The sequence below is a fragment of the Epinephelus fuscoguttatus genome, linkage group LG23 (assembly GCF_011397635.1).
Source record: "Epinephelus fuscoguttatus linkage group LG23, E.fuscoguttatus.final_Chr_v1".
NCBI classification, from domain to species: Eukaryota; Metazoa; Chordata; class Actinopteri; order Perciformes; family Serranidae; genus Epinephelus; species Epinephelus fuscoguttatus.
The window spans coordinates 10,162,087-10,187,615 of NC_064774.1; the positions used below are offsets into that span (position 1 = coordinate 10,162,087).

The 25,529-nt window shown below is 39.6% G+C and overlaps 1 protein-coding gene across 2 annotated transcripts in view; it reads left to right on the plus strand.

Moving 5' to 3' along the window:
• The window catches only part of rell1 (RELT like 1), a 54,379-nt gene extending 29,297 nt beyond the window's left edge, over positions 1-25,082 (plus strand). For both annotated transcript variants that reach the window (XM_049568458.1, XM_049568459.1), the window contains exons 4-8: positions 4,690-4,744; positions 12,320-12,568; positions 17,938-18,070; positions 21,537-21,580; positions 21,663-25,082. In XM_049568458.1, coding sequence (XP_049424415.1) covers positions 4,690-4,744; positions 12,320-12,568; positions 17,938-18,070; positions 21,537-21,572 — 473 coding nt within the window. In that variant the 3' untranslated portion in view covers positions 21,573-21,580; positions 21,663-25,082. The remainder of the gene's footprint in view (positions 1-4,689; positions 4,745-12,319; positions 12,569-17,937; positions 18,071-21,536; positions 21,581-21,662) is intronic.
• Positions 25,083-25,529: the final 447 nt, after the last annotated feature.

Here is a 25,529-nt window from a genome sequence, read left to right on the forward strand (position 1 = left end):
CATTGCATACAATCCTTGGCAGCATGTTGCGCCTCTCCCCGTGACACGTTCATCTTTTCCAGCTGCAGCGTCGCAGTTCTGCGCCAGGTGGTTTTGGGGCTTCTGGGTTTCCTTTTGCCTGGTGGTGTCCATCGTAAGGTATTAAAAATACATGACATTAAAACTATGGGAAAATAAAAATATGTCCGATATAGCAGATGATGAGGACAATATAACACTGATGTAACAATACAGGGGTCAATTTACTTTATAATTACACCTGTTGAGGTGATATTGATAATGTTTCTAGATACAGGAACTGCACAGACACAGCTTATCTGTGAATATTGATCCCTGAAGCTGAATTCCACTGCAGACTAAACCATCCTTCACTTCTTATCAGATGACTAACGCGCCGTGTGACACATGAAGGCAGCATTGTTCTGTTTTGATTTTTCTGTCCACCCTCCAGAGGCGAGCTCTGAGCTGACTCATCTCTGCTTTCATCGTAACAGTGTTTGCCGAGTCCGTTAACTGTGACTCACCCTCACAGTGTCACTCTGGAGACGTGGTGCAATTCAGGACTCTGACGACCAAAATATTCTCTATTAGAGGACTGTGAAAATGTCTGTTTAAACATCCAACCTAGAAAATGTTTGAAAGCTTCATTACAGGCTGTTTCCAGGAATGATAAGTGGTGTCCAGCAGCAGCAGCAGCAGTTGTGCATAAATAAACATAAGAGCAGTGAAGTCACAATGAGGAGCAGTGTTCGTCTGTAGAGGGCAGTCTTTGCTCAGCCATGAAGATCATTTCAAAATAAGTGCTGGCACAGTCATACTACAACCTTCAAAATAAAATCCACGTGTCACTGAGGGCCTGCAGCTCCTACAACTATTACTGTTACTACTACTATAACGAATAATAATAATAATAAACTGTACTTATCAAACAGTTTGCGTACAAGGGATGCAGCTCAAAGTTCTTTACAATAAAGATGCAACACAAAAGCAAAAAGGAAACAAGAGAAGACAATAAAAATACATTCAGTTATATAGTTTATCATATGAAAGTGAAGGTTACAAGAAGAGAGACCAGTTAGAGGAGTAAAAATTAGAGAACTGATAAAAAATAACAAGAATAATTACATCAATTGATTAAAAGCCAGACCCATAAACATGTTTTCAGCTGTCTCTAATAACTTTTGGAAGTATCTTCCATAGATTTGGAGCACAGTTAACAAAAGTTGTGCTGCCATTTTTCTTGTGTGTATTTAAAAACCCAGCAGTAGAAGATCTGAGAGCTGACGGATATAAAACGACAGAGAGTCTGCAGTGTAGGACAGTCCTAAACTATTAAGAGCTTTAAAAACAAGTAAAAGAACCTTTAAATCTATTGAAAAGGATACTGGGAACCAGTGGAGTGCAGCTAAAACCACGCTACTTTGCTCTCTGTTCAGGGTTTTGGTTAAAAGTCTAGCAGCACAACTCTTGATAAGTTGAAATATTTACTACTGAATGTTTCAGAAGGCGGGTAAAAACAGCATTACAATAATTAAATCTTTGACATAAAAGCCTGAATCCTTTTTTTCAAAGAGGCGAATTTTAACACATACTTCGATTTTAAAAAAACTGTTTCAAGTAATAAAATGTTTGCTCAACCAAAAATACCCCTTCTGTTTTCATTCCCTTAAGGGTTATTCTAATTGATAAGAATAATAATGATAATTCTGTAATACAGTGATTAGGTATGAGTGAGTAGACTATTATCTGTGTCTGTTCAACCAATAAATGATCTGTCTATGGGGAAAACATAGGGAGCGCAGCACTGGGTTAAGGCTCTGTATTTGTACTTGGAATTTATTTATGCCAGAAGTGGGTGGGGTTTAAGTCTAAAGTGGGTTGGGCCTAATCAGAAGTTGTTATCTCAAGCCTGACATTTATCTGGATTGATCAGATGTAGCGATATTTATTACCTGTGAAAAAAGTATTTTCAGAACAGCCTCAGAATTGAGCTTCTGATCATTCTGTATCACGAGTAATAGATTAAACACAGCTACCAAAATGACTGTTTTCCGTTATCACAAGTACATTGTACTCAGGTGCAAGTGCAAACAAGTCCGGAACACTCGTTTCTGTGATGCTATGAAACCTTGATTTTTTCTGAGACAGTTATTGTACTGTGAAAGTGACGGTGACCAAATGACATGGACCGCGTCCTTGATTAGAATTACAGATTTCTCTTAGTTTGAATATTGTTGGAAACATTTGGAATTATGTCCGTACACAACTATACATTGGTATATAGTCTCTATATACAGACTCTACATTCAGTCAGTGTGGAGTCTGTAGGCAAACCCCGGAGATCTTGCCTCCGGAAGAAGAGCGGAAGAGCCCTGGTTTCCGGTTGTAGGCTGTTTGTAGTCCGTGTGATATTGACCAATCACGTTTGAGCCGGCTGCAGTTGTTGCCAGGTTAAACAGTCTGTGCGGTGAACTAACAAGGCGGAACATAATTGGCGTCACTGCAAACTATGAATCCATCGCAATGGTTCAGCATATTTACTTACATATAAACGGAAGTCGGAAACGGAAATTCGCCTCCTCCGCCCAAATCAAACCGGAATGCCAAAAAATTGAGGGTCTGCCCCCAGAGGCTGTATCGCTGTCTGCCGGAAGTCAGACGCCGAATACAGCCGATGGGTTCCGAGAATGATTGGTATGTAACAGTCAGTACGTTTACATGGACAGTTTAATTCCACTTTAATTCGGAACGAAAGGCCATTCCGATATAAAGTGGTCATGTAAACAGTCATTCAGATTGTAAATTAAATCCGATTAAAGGGGGTGGTTTATTCCGTTTGTCATTCCGAATGAAAGAATGTTGTGTGCATGTATACACTCATTCCTCTCTAAGTTCATTACGTTCTTTCTGCGCATGCTCGTTTTCTTGCCCTTTTGGCGCGGTGACGTATATAGCGCGCATAGCAACAGGCTGAGATAGAGCAGTCGGACTTGTTGCACTCACTGGTCTCCATACGCCAAAACACGGTCTTCTATCTCCCTTCTTCGACCTTCTACCTCCCTTCTCCTCCTCAACAGACGAAGCATTAGCAGAACAAGGTTGTTGTCGTACTGCTGCTTCAAGAATATAAGCAAAACAAGCCTGAAAACAGCACTAAGAACGGCGTCGTCAAGCATCTTGTTATCCGGAGCGAGGACTACAGTGTTTTCTTCCGGTAGACGGAAACATGTAACATCCGCCCCGCCCCCTATCCAATCAGAAACCTTCCCTGCCCCAAACCTTGCGTGGACCCAAATAAAGGCGATTAAACTGATCTCCCGTGTAAACCCTCATTCGGAATGAATATTTCTCATGTAAACTACCTGGAAAGACTTTAATTCTGAATGATTTCATTCAGATTTACTTCATTCTGAATGAGAAGCCATCATGTAACCGCACCCATTGGTAACCATTACTATCAAACATTTTTGGCCGAAATAGAAGAAAAAAAAATCTGTCCGGAGCCACAAAACATATTTGAGTCTCAAAGTAAAGGTAACACAGCCTTTAAAGTCAAAGTTAGCCCATCAGCATTACTAAAGGATCTAAATGAGCATTCATTTAGGTGTTTTAGCACAAGGTGGCTGGTCAGCAGTAGATGATTTTGTACTTTAACTTTGCAGCGTTTTCCACTGAGACTTTTCCCTTTTTGGATTTGGAATCCACAGCTGGTCCAGCTAGGAAGACTCAAGACTGCTGTAGCAATCGATGGTGACGTTTCAGAGGAAATGGTGTCAGGCCAGACGTATGACGCACATTTTAGTTGACAAAATGTCAAAATTTTCTGTCAAAGCCACGGGAGCCACGGGAGAGGGGCCAAAGAGCTGCAGGTTGCCTACCCCTGGTGTAGTTGTTTTTAGACTTTATTGCTGAAAAGTTTCATATTACATGTTTAATAACTCAAAACTATAACCCAGTCTTTTATTTAATCACTCAGTGTCACAGTATCAGAAGCCTTGTACACACAAAATGACCAAAGCAGCTGCAGTTTAATAAAACTTACAGGCTAAAAATATCTGTCCAGTAGCGAGGATGATGTTGTAACCCCCCCTGTGGTGCCCGATGATATGAGGAAGATGAGGAGGACGGCGGTTTGAGTCACACGTTTAGATGAAATCAAAACATGAAACCCCCACGTTCACCTCCATGAGTCATCTCCGTGTCTCAGTAGCGCTCGGTACATCTCCCCCTTTCTCCTTTATCAGTGTTCACACAGTGCGCTCATGGGGAAGTCAGTGAACGCATCAGGCCCAGGCCTCGGGGAATCTGTGTCTGGGAACAAATTATGTAAATCTGTTGTCTGTTTGTTGTCGTCTGGGAGCAAACGTCTGTGGAGTTCATGCGCAGGACAGGAACATGTGATTTCCCTGGGTCAAATGCTTGACCATTATACAGGAATAAACTTTTCAGAGTCTGTTTGTTTGCTCCAACAAAAGTTTTTTTTGTCTGTTGAGGCACTCTCCCCTGAGGGTTTTGTGTACAGTGATTGTGTGGCGTTTAATTGTGTTAAGGAGTTAATCTGCTGCAGCCATCTTTCAATAAGCGTTCTGCTTTTGAAGTCACTGGAGCGTTCTCCTCGCTAATTCCCAACACTACCCTTATCTCTCCCTTTCTTCTATTAAATGTGCAACTTTCTCTCTCCCTCCGCAGCAAACTCTGACGCCCTGAAAGCCATGGTTCATGAAAACAGCATCGACTCTGATGGGTAAGTGTCCTCTCGGCTTGTTGTTCCCATCTCGGCCACCAGATGGCACCATCAGCCTCTCAGAGGCCCGGCTGGTGTCACTGTGATGAGCGTAGCCAGAGCAGGAAATGAACACACAAGGCAATCAGGCCACATTTCTCTTCTGATACTTCTCCAGATTGGCGAGGTTTGATTGAGGGCGAGCAGCTGGGGACTCTTCCCGAAATGCCACTGTGACCCATATCAGTGTATTGTGGGATTATTAAAGCATATTGAGCACAGTTGTTGGCGTGTTTCCTTGTTGGATTCTTCGCCAGAACACAGTGAGCGTGACTGTACTTATAAAGGGAGAGCTGGGCAGAGAGACTGTAGGTATCTTTATACAAGAGGCTCTTCAAAGACAGCAGCTTGAGTTGATTTATGATGCAAAGATCCCGAATATGGGCCAGTTTCAGCCTTATATCACATTGATTTATTTTAAATTAATAATCTTTGGGTTTTAGACTGTTGGTCAGAGAAAACAATTGCTTTTCCCCTTTCTTCTGACATTTTATGGAGCAAAATGTCAATTTTATTCTCCATTTTTCAGCCCTGTCCAAAATACTCGGAAAAACAATTGACACGGATCCTCTTCGAGTCATTTTTGGTATTCAGTGTGAAGAAAATCACCTCTCTAAGGCGGTGGTTTTCACACCAAAGGGCAAGCCAAACTCTCTAGGGACGCCTGTCTGTGCACAATAGCTTCTATAACATGTGTTATCACTCTTATCCTGACACAAGACAATAAAACTAAGAAAAAATAAGACCGATAGCTTCTGTATACATGTTTACTTAAATGTGAAAACTAATGAATTGGAAAAAAACTATGAATTGATAATGAAAATAAATTGATGAGGCACAACGGGCCTGTGAAGCTTTAGATTTCTCCACGTGTTGACGTGATGTGCATGGGGCTCTAGCAAGAGTAATACTCTGCATCTGAGCCTCTCCTAAATCCAAAATAGAAGTGTAAAAGTGCAGCATGAGCATGTCCAGCTAATGAGCTTACGCTAGTTACAGAGTGTTACTTCCAAGGCCTGAGAGCATTTCATATTGCGTGAATTTGTGAAAGTACAGGTTATTTTAAGAGACACTACAGGTGGATACATTAAAGTTTAAAATTTAATCATTAAATTAGTATCGTAAACATGGGGGTGACTAGTAGACTAATGGTCCTAAATGACAACTGTTGGTCGACTAGAAAAATTCTAAGTTGGGGGCAGCCCTGACTTTAATGCTAAATCTGCCCATTAGTTTTGGAAACTGTAATTTTGATAATTAATGAATCGTTTAGGCCATTTTTTTAAGCAAAAATGCCAAAAGTGTGATATGTACAGGTTCTCAAATGTGAGGATTTGCTGCTTTCCTTGTCTTGCACGTTGAGTTGATTAAAAACACACATTAAACACACATTAAACATGGCTTAATAGACACAGTTTCAAACACAAGTACACAAATCAGCTTCACTATAACTCGCAGCATTCACAGACAAACACTTGTCTTTATCTGGACACATTTTCCCCACAAATACAACATGCTAATGTTATTAGCAGAAGCCTATGGCATTTTACATTGTATAAATTAGCCTAGCAGCTAGTGGACTTTTCCTCTACTCATATGAAGCCAGGGACAACAGCAACATTTAACAAAGGTAACGTTACATAATTTGGCTCCATTACAACTCACAAGGTTCACTGACAAAACAACTGTCTTATTCTAAACATGTTTTCCAAACTAATACAACATGCTAATGTTATTAGCTCAAGCCTATGGCATTTTACATTGTATAAATTAGCCTAGCAGCTAGCTGAGATTTCCTCTGCTCATATGAAGCCAGGATAAATCACACACAAGACTTTCTTATCTGTGAAATTAAAGTAAATAAAAGCTTTGTTTCTTGGTGGTGGAGGTGCACATCAGGTGACGGCGTAGGCTCTACGGCGATGCAGGATATTGTAACAGGCGTAGACCAATCGATTAATCGAGAAAACAATCTGCAGAATACTCAGTAGCGAAGATAACTACGAGTCGCAGCCCTAAAAACCAGTGCCATGTGAGAACTGAAAGCTCTCAGTTGTCAGTTGCAGCTCTCGCCTGCATCTGGATCCTTTACTAGCACAAAATCCGTCGGCCTCGAAATTGATTTCACTCACATTCTGACATTCACATCTCAAATCAAAGGCGGCCTGCTTGTCACTTTGAAACGACCCTGCATCATAAGAACAGCAGCTGATGCTACGAGCTCAGATTAGACGTCTTCACTTTGCCTCGCCGCTGAGATAAGCAGTTAGTCTGATAGACAGATACGAGGAGGAGAAGCCTGTGACAGAGGAGGAGTGCGAGTAAATCGAGTTAGCTGAGTATGTTTTCCCCTCTCTCTCTCCCTGTCATCTTTCTCGTCCCGCTACGTATTGTTCCGGGAGGAGAGAGGAGAGATAAAGAGGGGAGAGATGTTCTCCTTTGTGAGGAGGAAACACTGTGGATAAATGGTTGCCTCTGCCAGGGATTGAGGTGTTCTGCTCAGTCACGTTGGCCGTCCTGGAAAAATCAGCAGAAATCTGCAATCGCACACATTTTCCCCGCCGTCACTTTCATGTGTCTCGCTCCTCCGTTCTCACTCCAAATCTCTTTTTCCCCACATATTTCCAGCCCTTGTTTCCTCTCCCGCTTCCCACCACTTTCATGTTCAAATCCCTCTCTGTAGTATTCCCTCCTTCTCTCGACGTTACTCTTCATATCTTCCTCTCTTTCTCCCAGCCAGGTTGGGCAGCCTGCCAGTGGATCACTTAGAGATGGAGGAATAGGGGGGTAATTTATGGGACACTTAAAGGGGAGGAGGGAGACAGACAGACAGGCAGAAAGAGGGGGAGGAAGAAGAAGGAGAGAGGGATGGAGAGCGACTGTAGTGTGGCCAGGCCTCGCTATCTGCCTCTCCAGATTTGCTACTTAACTTCCCTTCGCCTCGGTGCTGCTCTCTCCATCACTACTCCAGCCTCCACCTCTCCTCCATCCCTCAGTCCGCTCTACACAAGATGCTCTGCTCACATCACTCCATCTCCCCTTTATTTTTTCTCCCGTGGATCAAACTCGTGATTCATGCCTCTGCTCATTTGAGTAAGAATAAGTGCCAAATCAGAGCGCCAAATTGCACAAACAAAGCCTCACAAATAGATATTAAGCTTGTCTGAACATTTATCAGTGATGTCATTATCAGAAAAGTAAACAGATCTTTTCTGAAAAAGGAAACATTAATGTCTGCGTCCATCATCGTTTCCATGGTCGCGGTGAATCAACAAAGCTGCACTGATGCTGTGAAAATTAAATCAACTTCTTTTTGTTTACAAAAAAAAGACTAAAAAATATGAAAAACAAACGGATGATATTTATTCAGTATGCTAAGGAAAAATAATGTGAGTATTAGTAGCATCAGTTAGTTTGCTTCCTCTTCTGGCAGAGATGTTTGAAAGTGGAACGTCGTCCAACTTCCTGCGTAGGTGTGTGGACTGAACGACCGGCTATTTGTACTCAGATGTCAAATGTGGTCTGAAGAACTATGGCAAAGACTAGAAGTCTGACTAGTCTGGACTTTTAAAAAGGAAAATGTGTAGGCAACACAAATTCAGTAATAAGATTAGAGGGAAGAAAAGGACATAACTTTGTGTGGCACAAATATGTTTTATTCTGTTTTCCTATCCGGTTTATAATCTGATTTAACTTGTGACCACTTTTGGGGTCCTGAACCCTATGACCAAAAATTTGACACCCCTTGTGTCCACAGATACTTTTAAAGCCAGTGTAGGCTGTGCCAGTGCAAAACCATTTCAAGGGGTCCAAGAACTTTTTAGAAAAACTCAGTAATTTGATCCAGATTTTTACGTCTCTGTGCAGTGATAGCTGAGGCGTTATGTTTTTTCCGGTCGTCTTGAGAAAAAAATCTTAAAATCCGGAGGGATTTTTTTCAAATTTGGCACAAACGTCCACTAAGATTTAGCGATGAATTGATTAGATTCTGGTGGCCATAGGAAAAAAGTGAAGGTCACTGTGACCTCATCTGTCTCCTTCTCATGAAGGCGACATCTCAAGAATGCTTCTAGGGATATACATTTTTTTTTTTTAAATTGGGCACCAAGGATACCAAGGATAAACTGCTAAGATTTTGGTGGTCGTAGGTCAAAGGTCAAGGTCACTGTGATCTTGTCTGTCTCATTCTTGTTAACGCAATATCTCAAGAATGCCTTGAGGGTTTTGTTATTTTTATTTATTATTTATTTTAAATTTGGCACAAACATCCACTTTGAGTCAAGGATGAACTGATGGATTTTGGTGGTCAAAGATCAAGGTCACTGTGACCTTGCGTCTGTCTCATTCTCGTGAACTTGATATCTCAAGAACACTGAGGGAGTTTGATTAAAGGTCAAAGGTAAAAGGTCAAGGCTACTGTGACCTAATTTGTGTCATTTTTGTGAACACTGTATCTCAAGAACATCATGAGGGAATTTCGTCAAATGTGGCACAAACATCCACTTTGAGTCAAGGATGAACAGATGGATATTGGTGGTCAAAGATCAAGGTCACTGTGACCTTGCATCTGTCTCATTCTCGTGAACATGATATCTCAAGAACACTGAGGGAGTTTGATTAAAGAAGAAAGGTAAAAGGTCAAGGCTACTGTGACCTAATTTGTCGCATTTTCGTGAACTCTGTATCTCAAGAACATCCTGACGGCATTTCTTCAAATGTGGCACAAACGTCCACTGTGAGTCGAAGATGAACTGATTAGAATTTGGTGGTCAAAGGTCACTTTGACTTCACTAAACATGTGACTAACTCAAGAATTCCTACACTAACTATGATAAAATTTCACACAAATGTCTAACAGGATAAATGATGACATTTAATATCCAAAAGGTCAAAGGGCAACCTCACTATGACATCATAATATTCTATGAAAACACTTCTAGCTGTCAGCATCATATCTCAGGAACAGAAGGGGAGACATTTGGTCAGATAGTGAATTGGTGGCACTAATCTTGGGCGTCCATCTTGAAACTGTGGTGATTGTATAGATCTTCTGTGTTGTCAGGTTGAAGATGTGTGTGAAGCATCCATGTTTTCACAGACATGGATGTAAACGCGGCCGTATTCAACCTCGAGGCCATTATTCAAAATAAACAAAAATGCATTCATTCATAATAGAGTTGTATATTTAATCATAAAAACAGACCTATTTTTATTAGAATTCTTATCACGCCCTGCTCCCATCATGCGGGATGTGAACCACAGGATTCCTGAAAAAATGTTAACCTCTGCTGCAGGTGGCCTCATTCAAATGAATCAGATCTGAACACGGCCTAATGCTCTTGTGAATGAATGAGCGCAAATCCCCTCATTTAGCCTCCAAAGTGTCGGGAAAAGCCTCCCAAGAAGAACAGAGACCTTTACCGCAGCACATTAATGCCCATATTTTCAGAATGAGGTGTTCACACGTCACGTTCAGCTGTCCTCGTACTTGTGGCCACATACTTTGCATTCCTCTTGTCCCTGTCCCCTCATGGCGCACATCACAGAGACGTGACTCATTATGCTGCCTGCCCCTCGACACACGTGCATACTTATACGTACTGTGTCTAATATGAGCAGTAACACTGTTTATTCTACCTGTTGTGTGTAAACAATGTGAAGAGCTGCTCTCCAGGGTCATAAAACATGCACACACAGAAAGATGTGAGAGATCAAACAGACGTAGCTAACAGGGACTAATGGAGGCCGGCTCACTTGTCTCAGATTAATACTGTATGAAAGTGTGTGTTTGACTTCTCTTTACAGCCACCTGTGTGTTGTCTCGTATGTAGTTCTCCAACACTTCACCTGACGCCTGCTCGTACAGGAAATAGCCTCCATTATTGCTTTGAACACGACCATCATTCAGAGTGATCGTCAGTATTTGTTTGAAGATTTGAGATGAGATATTAGCGTGTCGTTTCTGTGAGCGGCGCAGAATGCAGTGAGCTCGAATTCTTCTCTGTGAAATGAAAATGTTTTTAGACTGAATGTAGGTCGGCTGCCATTCTGTGAAAGGTCTCACTTCTCAAAGCCGCACGTTTAATAGTTTATTTGAGAATAAAAACACTACTTTTCATTTTTTATTCAATCTTTGCCACATGGTGCTGGAATGTATGGAGGACAACAAATGACAAGTGTCAGTAAATAAATAAACAACTGTATCATGAGGAATGAGTGCTAAACAATTGAATACAGAAATAAATGAACAAATAAATGCTGAAATAAATGCAGTGGTTACCTCATTAGCTGCAAAAATACAGAAATAAAATACCGTAATTGCAGAAAAATATAGAAATACTTTTTAAAATATTGCTTCTTTATTCATGTCCTGTTTAATCTTTGTTTGTTTATCTGTCTATCTATCTATTTATTTTTGTATTTATTTCAGCATTTATTCATTCTTTTATTTAGTTATGTCTGTTTTTATTTTTTTAATTTTGTATTTATTTATTTCTACATTTATTAATGTCAGCATTTATTTAATCTTAGTTAGTTATGTCCATATTTTTTTTTTATTTTGTATGTACTTATTTCTACATTTATTTATTTCAGCATTTATTTATTCTGTTATTTAGTTATGTCCGTGTTTATTTTTTTAAATTTTGTATTTATTTATCTCTACATTTATTAATTTCAGCATATATTTAGTCTTTATTTAGTGAGGTCGATATTTATTTTTTTAAATTTGTATTTATTTATTTCAGCATTTATTCATTCTTTTATTTAGATATGTCCGTGTTTATTTTTTTAATTTTGTATTTATTTATTTCTACATATAATAATTTCAGCATTTATTTAGTCTTTATTTTTATATCCATTTTTTTTTTACATTTGTATTTATTTAATTCTACATTTATTTATTTATGTATTTACTTAAGGATTTATTTATTCTTTTATTTATTTTTCTTTATTTATTTATTTATTCCTGTATTTTTAATATGTATTAATACAGTTCATTGTTTTTAAGCATTTATCTGTTCTTTTATATAACTATTTCTGTATTTATTTAAATATCCTGTATTTTAATTTTTCATTTATGTAAACATTTATTTTATACATTTAGTTTTGTTATAACCGTATTTATTCCTTTATTTATTTTTACATTTATTTATTTTATGTATTTGTTTTATTTTATATATTTTTAAAATTTATTTCATATGTATTTATGTATTTGTTCATAAGTCCGAAATTTATCACACATTTATTCATTTATGTCATTTATTGATAAAGTAGTCACTTTTCGACCTCCGTAGCACATTCTGCAGACCTATAAAAGATTTCTTTGTTGAATAATTATTGTTCAGGGGCTGATTTACATTGTTTTGTTTGCGCTCTGCTCGTAACATCAGGCCACAGTCATCAGCAGCATCTTGATTACACACTCATCTTATAATTAAAATGTAATTTTGTACTTTATTAATAATAATTGGGTCATTTCTGAAATATCCACCAAACCTCCGTCTTGAACACTAATTTCTGTCTCTCTGTCCTCAGCCCTCCGCTCACCCCCACCTCTCCCGGCACCCCGACCCCTCCCATGACTCCCATATCACCGGGTGCACCTGCAGGAGCCGCTAAGCACACCTGCAACCACCTGCACACCATCGGCGGCCTGGGAGGCAACAAGAACATCTGCACCCGCTGCAGCCAGAAGAAATGGCCGCTGATGAGGAAGCCGTCGGCCCGTAAGACGGAGCAGCGCCGCAGCCACCATGGAGAGGTCACGGTCCTGGCTGTGGGCAGGTGGGCAGGTGTGTGTGTTTGTGTGAGTGTGTGTGGGTGTGTGAGTCAACGAGGCAGGAAAGAAAAGCAGTTTGTTGCCGCTTTGAAATGATTTCCATTCCTCCAATATTTCATAGACTCACAGCACACAGGATGCTTTAATCAGCAGAGGTTAATTAAATTAAACTCCCCCAGAGGCAGATTAGATATTAGCTCAAACACAACATTAACAATTAAACATTAACCCTCTAAAACCCGCACGTAATTACACAGGTTTGACTCTCTAACACCAAACCAGTGATCTGGAACATGTGGACGGTCAAACTGAAGCCTGGGAAAGTAGAAACTGCAGGCGTCAGACCGTGGTGAGGTTTCATGTGAAGCTTCAGTGGTTAACTTGTGTTGTGGAGCCGCTGTTAAAAACACACTAAACAGGAAGCGGTCCTCACAACACGGAGACGTTGACAGCAACAAGAGAAATGTGTGATATTATCTAACAGCTCCCTACGAGTGTTTTTCAGGAGAGTGTGCGGAGCGTCTTATTGCTGACAGAATGTGAACCCATCTCTTTTTTAATACGACTTCATGTGGCTGCTTCACAATAAAAGCAGCAGGAATAAGATGTTGTGTTTGCAGTGGCAGTAAAGTAATACAGCTCTGACATGGTGTAAAGAGAGCCAGCAGTAAACAGAGAGGCTGTTATCAGGGAGATGAAACTGTGCTGGATGACACGCATGAATCCTTTCTCTGTGGATCCCTCCTGCTTGTAAAGGCAATCTGAATCCAATACGGGAATGGCGGACTCCGCCACTAACAATAAAAAGTACTATTTAGAGAGATCATTTCTGTATGTAAATACATTAAACGACTATAAAGGAAAAAAGCAGACCATAAATGACATCAACATGCAGTTTGATTATTGACTTGTGTAATGTCACAATACCAGAATTTTATACTTCGATACAATACTCGTTAAAAATTCAATTCAATTAACTAAAATAAAATAACCCTGCACACATTGCTGGTGCAGAACGTCGCTGAACACAACATACCTGCAGTCACATGGTGGGTGGTTCATTACTGGAGAGAATACCGTACCAGGCACAGGTTGAGGACCAGGGACCAGTTCTTAAGTATGACACTTCAGACCTAACTGGACTTACTCAGTTGCACAAAATCCCTTCAAAGGTTTCCTTAGTTTAGGAAAAAATATTCATTAATTTACTGCGTTGAAAGAGATGTTACAGTGGTAAAAGTTTCCATGGAGATTGTTTGTCTGTTTGGACTCACGCCGATACATAGATAGTGTAAAAATGGCAGAAGGAAAGGAGACAAGAAAACCATATCGGTGCCCTAATACCAGAAAACAAATGATTGTGGGGAGAACTTGCAACGAAAAATGAATTCCTTCAAATGTAAAGGGTAAAATCAAAAGCGTATCCATTGGGTTCTCCCGGTCGCATAAACTCAGTCATGTTGCAGTTAAAGGGATAGTTCGGCATTTTGGCAAATTCGCCTATTGCCGTAATCCCTATAGTCATATGAGTAGGTACATTACCTTTAATTCCCTCAAAACTAATCAAATACACCATCAAATGACTTAACACATTCACCACGCTATGAAATAATAATGTATAATTACGAGACAGAGTTGTTTTGAAGTCAAATGCAGAGCCGGACCTACATTCCAGACATACAGTACTTGCTGGGCGGAGTGATTTCAAACAGCGTATGTTTAGTGCAGTTACTCCCGTCATCAAAACAAGTTTGTTGAGAAGAAGCCAGAATGTACAGAGGAAGAGTTACAGGTTTTAGAAGAAGAGAGAGCAAGAAGAGAGGCTGAGGCTGCCGAGCAACCAGGGGCTGAGGGGAGACCCAGAGCCGGGGGTGTAAATGTGGGTCTTACTGGCCACTTTATTAGGTACACCTGTGCAATATATATATATATATATATATATATGTAGTATGTAGTACGCCTCAAAATAATCACCGGAACACGGGGAGAACATGCTAACTCCACACTCATAAATCACCGCAACTCCTGAAGGAACAACAACATAAAATGTTCCCTAGCAGTCTGTTTATTCCCAACAATGAGAAGTAATGCCAATCACTTCACTATATGCTCTGGGCAAGCACTTATCCATAACATAACCACAACAACATTTGCATTTTAGCCTTATTTACCATGCTTGGGTTGTAGGCTAATGTTAGTCAACATGGAGGTAACGTTACAGCAGAGAGATTGCTGAGCAAAATACACAACGATCACTTACCACGTCTGCTTGTTTTGTGATGCCGACAGATGGTATGGCAGTATCTTTCAAGAAAGGAGTTTGAACCATTCCTGAGCTTCTGCGCTCCATCCTTTCAGCGTAGTCCTCCGGTAAAAAATGGCAGGAGCACACAAACATTTTCCGGACCGTTTCCACAGGCGTGTTGGGGTCGATGTCCAGCACAAATAGCCATTGTTTCATCCTGTCCGTATTTTTGGTTGGTACTACGTGAAACACTCTGCTCCGTGTCTTCGGCTTGTTACCGCAACCTTTTACAATACGTGTGTAAACCATGATTTACAACAACACTCTGTAAACTTTCCTCAAACTTTCTTATGCTTACAGCTGACGATACCGCAAATGGCTACAAGCAATAACTACTGTCTAACCACTGTCTCAGGTACGCACTGTGTCACTCCGCCCAGTGGTTTACTCAAGAAAGTAGTTCCGAGTATTTGCTTCATGTGTTGTAATGTTACTTAATTATTCATTATTATTTCATAGCGTGGGGAATGCGCAAGCCATGTGTTGTCCACTAGAGCGTTTTGGAGTAATTTGATGGTGTATTTGATTAGTTTTGAGGGAGAGAGGGACCTGTACCGTTCACCTCCATTTCAGTGGGCAGCTCTGTCCCACCGATCTCAGAACAGCACACACTGACAATTAAAGGTAATGTACCTACTCATATGGCTATAGGGAATACGTCAATAGGCAAATTTGCCAAAATGTTTAACTATCCCTTTAAGACAGAGTCTGAGGAACCTTAAGTTGTTTTAGAACTTGCTTCAGTTGCTAAGGTCTTCTGTGCCACGGTCTCGGGATTACTTCAGTATAAGACCAAGACAAGGAGAAAACCATAAATACTGGAGAATATTTTAAGAACACCTGAAGGAGAAGACTTAAGGGTATTTTGTGCAACCAACTGTATTTTGAGGAAACCTTGACTAGAATTTTCAGGAAAATATTAACTTAAGGTGTTTTGTGCAGCCAGCCTCAGTTATTTTTCTTCCCTGTGCAGCCTCAGGTAGGAAATCTGGTTGTATATCTGTCTCTCTTTTTTTTTTTTAAATCTCCGCCAGGCATAAACCTGGAGGAGTTATTGCATTTGGTCATATGTGTGCGAGTGAGTGTGTGTGTCTATCTGCAGCTAATCTCACAAACTACTAGACCAGTCAGCCTCATATTTTGTCTGCACATTCATGACTGTATGCTCAAGGACCTCTCGTGGTTGTGGTGATTCACAGGTGTTGAAAAACCTGTTTTATTGACTGTTTCATACCGTCTGCTGACTCCTCGCTCCTCATAGACCCCTTTACCACCGAAGCAGTTCCAGTGCTGGTCCGGGGCCAGCGCTTAATTTGGAACCGGTTTTCCTGTTTCGACAGACAAAAGAACTGGCTCTGGGCGAGAAAAAACGGTTCCAGGGTGGCACCAGTTCTTTGCTGGACTAGAAGAACGAACCACATATGTCATGGGGAAGGGGGCGAGGTTATTGAGACCATGTTAGGTTATTACCTGTCTTCTGGAACGTAATCGCTGTCCATACTGTCTTGTCGAGCAGCACAAATACGATGTATCTGCCGTGTTTGGATGCTTATGAAGCCTCGTAGAGCCAGGAGTAACAACTGCACAAATACGTGGTCCGCCATCGTTGTTGCCAGTGGGAAAGCAACGATGTAACTGACGTATACAGTGGCGCAATGACGTGGCATCCTAATCACCTCGAGCCATGGAAAAGCAAATTGGTTCTCAAGTTGAACCAACTGAGAACCAGCACCAGCACTGGAACTGCTTTGGTGGAAAAGAGGTAACAGAGGCCGTACTCATGGCGCTTTTTTGCGCCCGCAAAGGCATTGTTTTCAATGTAGACGCGCAACACATGCACTCAAATGTCAGAGCAATGCCATTGTGGTGCGTACATTGTCCCGAACACCGTTTTTTGAGGGTGCAATGGCTGTGCCTTCAGATAAACTAGTTCAAGTTTTAAAACACAGCTGTGCACACCGCATGTCATTTGACGGAGACCAGCCAACAGGTGTCTTTCGCTCTTGAAAGCCGGCACAGAAAAGGCCCCAGAGTAGCACCCAGCGCCTGACCTCACGTTCTCCAGGGGGTTAAAGATTCGGCATGTGTCCCTTAGATTGGTGGGTTGCGGCCACAAGCTTTCCAGAGATGGGATAGACTGAAAACAACAAGCTTTACCGTCTGTTGCAGGACACACGTGACCCATTTTCTGTTATCTTTGCCACCATCTTGACTGTAAGGCAGCTGTCTGGCAGTCTTGTTTGTGATGTGACACCGGACGCTCCTGTGCACAACTATATTGGGGATTTTCTTTCTCTTAAAGATGGGCTTGGACCCTGTTCATCGCTCTCCAGTGTTTAAGACAAAAGCACCACACTGGGAATAAACCCTGACAGCATGTCACCATTATAAACTGTGTCCAAGTAAGTAAACTTACCATTTCTCAGTCCATTAGTGAGCCCGTGAAAGCGTGCAGCCTCGTCCCCGCCACGCAGCGAGCGCTCTCCTCATCCTTAATGTCGTGCTGTGAGCTGATTGGGATGCACTGAGGTTGCTTTTCATTTGCACACCCAGATGAATGACGGCGTACGCAGAGGGTCAGCATGACCTGGATACAAATATTCATTTACTGATTTAATTAGAGCTTTGGAGTGTGTCAGCGCGTGTGTGTGTGTGTGTGTGTGCAGGTACGTTTGAGTGGGCGGGTGGATGATAGCGGTGATAAGTTTAGGTCAGACGGAGTGTGTGTGTGTTTGTGTGTGTATTATCAGTGAGAAGACGCAGCAGCAGAAGCCAGCTGTGGCATAAATGAGAATAACTGGTTCCCACTGAGTTTGTGCATTAAAGGAGCAAACTCTGTGGGTTATCATGTAAATATACTGTTTACAGAGTAAACAAATCAGCAACAAAGATGGTCAATTTTTTCTTTGACCTAGAAAAATAATTCACAGGGATCCTTTTTAAAAAATTCAACAGTATACAGTGAACATGTCGGCCCCCACATAAGAGCAGGAGTTTAATGAGTCCTCGTTGCTCTCTTTCCCCGCTCTAAAAAACATGCAAAACCTTGTCATATTTGTCACCTCTCAGGTTCCGGGTGACAAAGTGTGACAAACCAACCAGAGAGAGGCGGAGCCTGCTCGTAACAGACGCCAACGGGAGCGTCCCCACGTCTCCTACAGAGGTGGAGCCCAAGAGCCGGACGACATCTGAGTCCCAGCAGGTCTGTATCCTGGAAACTTCATCATCTGTGTCTCTTTGTTTCCCCTCAGGCTCTCTGTGCGCTGATACACTGTGTAATTTATTATTAAACTACATCAGTATTATCATTGGGGCTGGGTGTCGCCACTGATTTCCTGCGCCTATTTGATTTCTGATTTGGTTCGATTCGCTTGGGGATACTTCAGTTACAATCCCAATCTTTGCCAGACTGTGAAAGAGATTCTCAGATAAGTAATACTGTAAATTTTTACAAGGAATCTTTTTAAAAAAGAATAAATTCTCAACGGGATTAAAACTGAATATTTTATTACTAAAATAGTTTTATAACTAAAAGTATTGACTCATTCCTCATCAAGGTTTTCTTGCACTTTAAACAACAAGCGTAGTTGTCGTTAGCTCAAGTTATTTTCACTCCTCTGTCTCCACCGCGGCGTCTTTACTCCATGTTTGTGTATGTGCGTGAAAGTGGCTAAAAGAGGCTGCTGCAGCATGAAACAGGAAGCTAACAGTTACAGATTAAAGAATGGCTAACGTCAGAGGTTCTCAAGACTACGGTCGTTAATAATTTTGCACATGGCTTGTTTACTTCCGGTGAGATTAACAGGGTTAAAGCTTCACGCATCCAAAAGATCGATCTAAGATTTTATTAATCAATATCGGGTCATTCATTTGCAGATTGATTTGATCGGAAAACAAGTACCAGATTCTCACATTTGAATTCCTGGAACCAGTTTTGTTTTTTCTTGAAAAATGGCTTAAACGATTAATCTATAATCAAAATAGTAGCTGAAAATTTTCTGTCAATTCATCGATCTCTAAACTCTGTGAGGTAAAAACAAGCGGCGACCTCCAGGGCGGACGAGTGAGGCCAATGCGGAAGTGCCAAAAGCTGCAATTCATCGACTGGCCACTAGGGGCTGGCTGCATACCAGAGCAAATCCCCATCGACTCCCATGTTAAAATGCCTAAATATGGGTAAAACCTGCAGATAGATGTGTCACTAAAATGGCACATTCACACACCTGTTTAGAAGGCAGAGTTCAAGTCAACTTCATCGTACAGACTCTTCTAATATCAAACAGAGACTACTGTATATACAAAGAAAACACTAAAAACTCCACAAAGAGCTCATAATGTACAACAGTGAGAAAACAGAAGACACCTCAGGAGTCATGGATCAAGAAAACAATTATAAAACGAAACAGAAAAACTACTTTCAACAAAGAGATACGACTCTTCATGAGATATAACTTGTTGTGAAGTTAATGGGATTTTAGTTAAATAAGTGTTTAAACATTGATGATAAAGAGTCGCTGATAAATCCAGCTGCAGTGATGATCCGCCTGCAGCTCTGCTGGGTTCTGTTTACATCACAGGAACGCTGCTTATGAAATTTCAGTGCTCCAGGTGATGGCGAGCAGCCTCGGCTCGTCTCTCCTCTGTGTTTTAATTTACTGTTTACAAGAGTGTGCAGAGAGTTGTCTTCAGGTTTGTGTACACAGCGTTTCCTCGTAGGTGATTTCCTCTCAGATTCTTCTGTGATGAGATAAATTAAAAACAACAACTGAAAACCTGAACAGGAAACAATAAAATAAAGCATACATTACTGATTCAACTTCAGTGTTAGTCGTCAGACGGATTTGCTTTATAATCACATTCATGTTCATGCACACAGTTTCCTGTGGAGGTGCTCACCCCTGCTTTTGTAGCACCAATGATTTAGTTACATTCAATCATCTGCAAAATTTTCAACATCCATGCACCGACTGGATTCATCAGCTTGTTATTGGGCCTGATATTGATCTTATTAATTGGATAAATTTTGAAAGGAGACAATATTTGCAGTTGGCTAACATTACTAAAGACACCACTTTTCTAAAACCATATTTAGATATTTTCTTAATGGCTGAGTGGCATTCCTAGGGTTCTGAAAAAGTAGATAAAAAAAAAAAGTATAAATAAACACAGGACTACATGAATAAATACGGAAATAAAAAATAAAAGAATTCATAAATGCTGAAATAAATGTTAATAAATACTAACGGAATTAAAAAAGAAAGAAAGAAATACATAAATAAATACACAAAGTATGAATTAATAAATAAATAAAGGATTTGATAAATGCTGAAATAAATAAATATGACAATAAATATATAACATAATTAATAAATGCTGAAATCAATACAGAAAGAATAAATAGATAAATGAAGGAATTAATAAATTACAAAAATATATACAGAAATTATATACAAAGTATAAATAAAGAAAGACTTGATAAATGCTGAAATAAATAAATGATTTGATAAATGGTTGTTAATGAAATAATTATTAAATTTTGAAAATAATACAGAAAGAATAAATTAATAGATAAATAAGATTATTAATAAATGCTAAAATAAAGAAATAATAAGAATTAATAAATGAATAAAAGATTTGATAAAGGCTGAAATAAATAAATATGACAATAAATAAAGAAAGAAAAAGAAATAATAAATGCTGAAATAAATACAGAAACATAAATACAGAAAGAATAAATAAATACGTAAATAAGGTAATTAATAAATGTTAAAATATATACAGAAATTAAATACCAAGTATAAATAAATAAAGACTTGATAAATGCCGAAATAAATAAATGATTTGATAAATGGTTGTGAATGAAATAATTATTAAATGTTGAGATGAATACAGAAAGAATAAATTAATAGATACATAAGATAATTAATAAATGCTAAAAATAATAAATAAATAAATAAATACAGAAAGAAAGAATGAATGAATAAATAAAAGATTTGATAAATGCTGAAATAAATTTTAAAAAAATTAATAAATTGGGAAATAAATACAGAAATAAATATTAAAGTACATAAATTAATGCATAAATAAAGAAACAAATTCAGAGGTTCGGACCTTCTGAATCATTCACATACAGACACAGAAATGTATTTATGCATTTATTTATTTCCATATTTATTTAACATTTGTCATTTTTTCTTTTGTTTATTGATGCATTTATTTCTGTATGTCATATCAAATTATTTCTGTATTTATTCATTTAATCTTGTATGTATACATTTATTTATATCCATATCTATTTTTTTTATGCTTGAGTCATGTTTTGTCCTCCGTACAGATGAAGCCGATGTTGTGTCACAGTTTGTTTTCTTACTGAAATTGAGCCTGGTAATGTGAGAGATTTGAGTCACGTCATAATCAAATTTGTTTTAGGGTGGAGAGACGAAACCCTTGTGTTTCATAGACAGTACAAATGCAAAGAATCAATTTACAGCTTTAACATCCGTGTTTGTTTCATTTCATACTCTGTTGACTTTTGGCTTTCTAATATTGACTGTGTGAGAAAGGAAAAATGCCTTCAGCCCAAGAAAGTACACAAACATGATGGCAGAACACGCCATTGATTATCATTAATTATTACTGTGTTGAATCAATATTATTTCCTTCAACAGGAGGAGACGAACAACTTGTACAAAGAGAAACGATAGAAACTCAGGTAACGTGTCTCATGTGTTTTTTATCAGCCACATGTGTGTTTTTCATTTCTGTTTTGTAAAGTTTATTCTCCTGTTCGACAGTTTTCCAAAGAGAGGAGAAAAACAACACTCGGACACTTTTTAAAAACCCAAACAAGACCAATGAAACATCAGCGCTGGAGAGGCGAGGTCGACCCGGGAGTCGTCCCCTCCACATTACTGCTCCACACGGAGTCACAAGTGCTGCTGCTGATAATGATGAGGATGACAGTGGCGAGAGTGACACACAGAGTCACAACAGCTGGTAATTTTACAAGCAGAAAGCGGGGAAAGTGTGTCTGCTTGTGACACACATCTCCTCTTAAAATAGATTTACAATAGTGCCTTGCTCAAGGGGTGTTAAAGCAGGGCAGCTGCTTAATGTCACGGGAGCCTGAACCAGGGCCTTCCCGATGAATTAAGGTCTTGTTACTCAATATGCAGATGATGTGATGTTTTTTGTATATGAAGGTAGGGAAAAGTTTTGCATGTCATCAGTCAGTTAATTGTTTAATCTAAAACCCAGAAACAGGTACAGTCTGAGAATAAAGTGTGGGTTGTCATTCCCAAACAGGAAGTAGGAACAACCTGACGATGGCCGTCACAGAGCCAGGAAGTAGACCGGAGTATTAGGAGATGTGACGAGAAGAGTTAAGAAACTGTAATCGTATCCTGTGGTGGTGTGAAGAGAGCGCAGTATTCTGGGTTAAACGACAAATAAGCTTCAATATTCAGACACAGACTCATCGTTTTCTCTTAAAGTGACAGTGTTATTTTGACATTAATTGCAAACCTTAAACAAGCCGTTCTGTTCCTGCCAGTCATGGTCACTGCCAGATTTTATATTTGTAATTCCCCATGTGTCAGACATTTCTACGGAAGCTGAGAATGGCCGTGCTTGCAGTTATTTTTCTAATGCCGTCATCTTGAGATCCAGAAGTTTATTATTTCGTTTTCTTGAGATAACGAAGCTGTTTTGATGTCGATTCTTGAGAAAACAAAAGGCCAGTCTTTAGAGAATTAAATAATTTATCACAAGAAACAGGCGGTTAACAGTGGTTAGGTTTTTGTTTGCTGTAGTTGCGTCATTAGAGCAAGAGGAAACAACCTTTGTGTTTTTGCCTGTTTTTATAACGGGTCAATTATCTCGAGATAACAAAGCTCGTTTTCTTGTGATCACGGTAATTTATGTTGATTTTCGAACAAACAGTTTACGGATTTATTGAGATAATAAGCTAAGTCAACACAAGAAAACAACTTTCGTCGTCTCATAATCATTCTAGTATTTATAGAGAACTCAAAAGTGAGTGTCTGGCTTATAAAATAATTGCAAGTTTGGCTGTTCTTGGCTTAAATACTAATCAATCAGTCAATTCTTGAGAAAATACATGGGTTGATCATGGTTTAATTGTGGGAAACTCTACTCAGTTCATTTATCACACCTCACTGTCATGACTGTCTGGAGAATTCATAACTAAATATAAATGTGTATTTTTGTTTGCTGCATTAACGTAATTAAAGCAAGTGACCTTTCTTTTCTCAAGATGACAGGCTGATTATCTCTTTACTGCAAGTTAAAAAGAAAAGCTTTGTTATCTCAGGATAACAGTATGAAAAAATATTAAACACGGCTGTTCTCGGCTTCCCTGCATCACTAAAACATTAAACTTTATTGTTTTAGACATTTTATCATCTTATGAAGTTGTTTGATTTTGTGAAAGTGTTTCCTGTTTACACCTACAACATTAGAAATCGTGGAGTTGGTGTTTAACTCTTTTAGCTTTGTTTTGGTCTCCACACAGGCGTTTATCAGGTGGAGAATGTCTAAGATGCATTATGGGAAATGTAGAATTAAGTATTTTTGGTGCTTGATCTGAAATAAAGACAAGGAGCCTGTTTCGACCTGGTATTAACGTGTTTAGGTGATTCGGTGTCAATCATGCATCTTCAGCCGACCACTTGTGTTCAGATTTCATTACTGCTAGGATGCATTAGTGTTTACACTGCAAAAGATATGTGGTCAAATACACATGTTCATACCAGGTATAATCAGTCTCTGAGAGACAGTATATCTCAGCCTGTGTAACTTTATTAAAAAGAAAAATCTGTCTCAAGTGAGTCCTGTACAGAGAGGCGAAGCCCCTTATCTTCCAGTGTCCCCACCGGAACCTTTTTTCGGAAACAATAGGTATGGTAGTTAAATGACGAGAGGCAAATAAGTTGTTGATTCTGTTTACATTGTGCCACAAGTTACACATATGATGTTTGTCAATTCACAAGATCATTTTGTAATTCAAGAAAGCTGCAATTTGTTGAAGGTTCAGTTTTGTGTTAAACCGATCAGTGAACTACATCTTTTGTCAACACCAGCTAGCTAGCTAGCTTAGCCATGTTCCACACACACGTAATGTTCAGCAAGAGAGAAAGCTATGACGTCACTGACGCAACTTGCATACTTGTTTTAATCATGTATTTTCATGGTCTTAAACTGAAAACACACCAGCCCCCACCACGGCAAGGCACGTTATGTGATGCGCATCGATTGCTGCCCCTAGCATGCACCAGACACGTCACACTGACGCAAAGTTATTACTACTTTTACTGACAGATCTGTATCTCTTCCAATTCTGCGTTAGCTTAAAATCACGTGTGGACAGCCCCTAATTAAAGTTGATTTCTCAGCTTCTCCAGAGCTACGACTCGCCAGGTGATATCTTTTTGGCCACTGTCTTTATGACAAGATTGTGGGTCGTTTAGCTCGGGATATTTCTCCACCTCCACAACGAGTCTCTCGTTATCAATTCTTTGTCACACACAAGACAGCAACAGCTACGGAGTTCTCTTAATACATCCATATTGAGGAGAGGAGTCGAGCTGCTATAGGAGCAGAGAAAAAGAGCTGCCACAGGAGCTGGTCTGTACAAGCAGATAGCAAGTAGGGGAAAATGCATTTAATTCGGGGGGTGATGAGGCTGGAAATAGGACAGCGGCATGCGTCTAGTCGCTGCCGGTGTGGGGTTCTACATCGAAAATATTAGGGGCGCATTTTTTGACACATGGCATTCTGGCTTGCAAAATAATCTCATGCGAAATTTATGGCACACTTCAAACTGGATCAAAAATTATTTGTCTTTGTCGTTGACTACAGTAAACCTTTTTTCCGAAGTAAGGTCGCATAGTGGTCCATCGGAATGGGAGGGACTCACCTCGCTATAAAAGAAGGGTACTAAATCATTGGAGCAGCCCTTTAAAGACCCTCCTGAGTTAAGACATAATCACCTGAATATATACTTTCCCAGATCTTTGTGATCAAACGTATAATTTTAGGCATGATTTCTTCCAGCTTTATATTTGTGAACGTAATTGTACCTCATTTTTTAAAAACACGTACAGTAAACCTGTTGTTATTCAAAGTTGGGGAAAGTTTGCCGTGTTTTTATTGTTGTATAATGAAATAAATAAAGACAACTAATACATATCAAACCATGAATAATATATTGTGTTCATTTATTCATACGCTGTGTGTACCAGCTGAGACGTCGGTACATTAGAGTCCACCACTGACCTGCAGGCTAACTGCTCCCTCTCCTCCCTCTGACTGAGCCATCCGTCTTCATATTCTATTCTCTCTCATTTCCTTCTCTCATCTCGGCACCCTCCTCGCTCCTTCTCTCCCATTTTTCGCGCCGTAATGAAAAGATGATTTGTCTTATTCATTTCAAGTAGGTAGTCCGACGACCCCGGGCTCTCTATCATATTATTTCCAGATAATTGAGATGAGATGGAGATGGAGAGGTGTTGTGAGCATTAAAAAATCCTTGACTTCCTGTTGCCTCTTGACCTTCTGAGTCTTAAGAGAGACACAAATTTCTGACTTTAAAGGGGAACTTTTTCATTTTTTATTCTGGACCTTATTTTCATGTTCTTGTG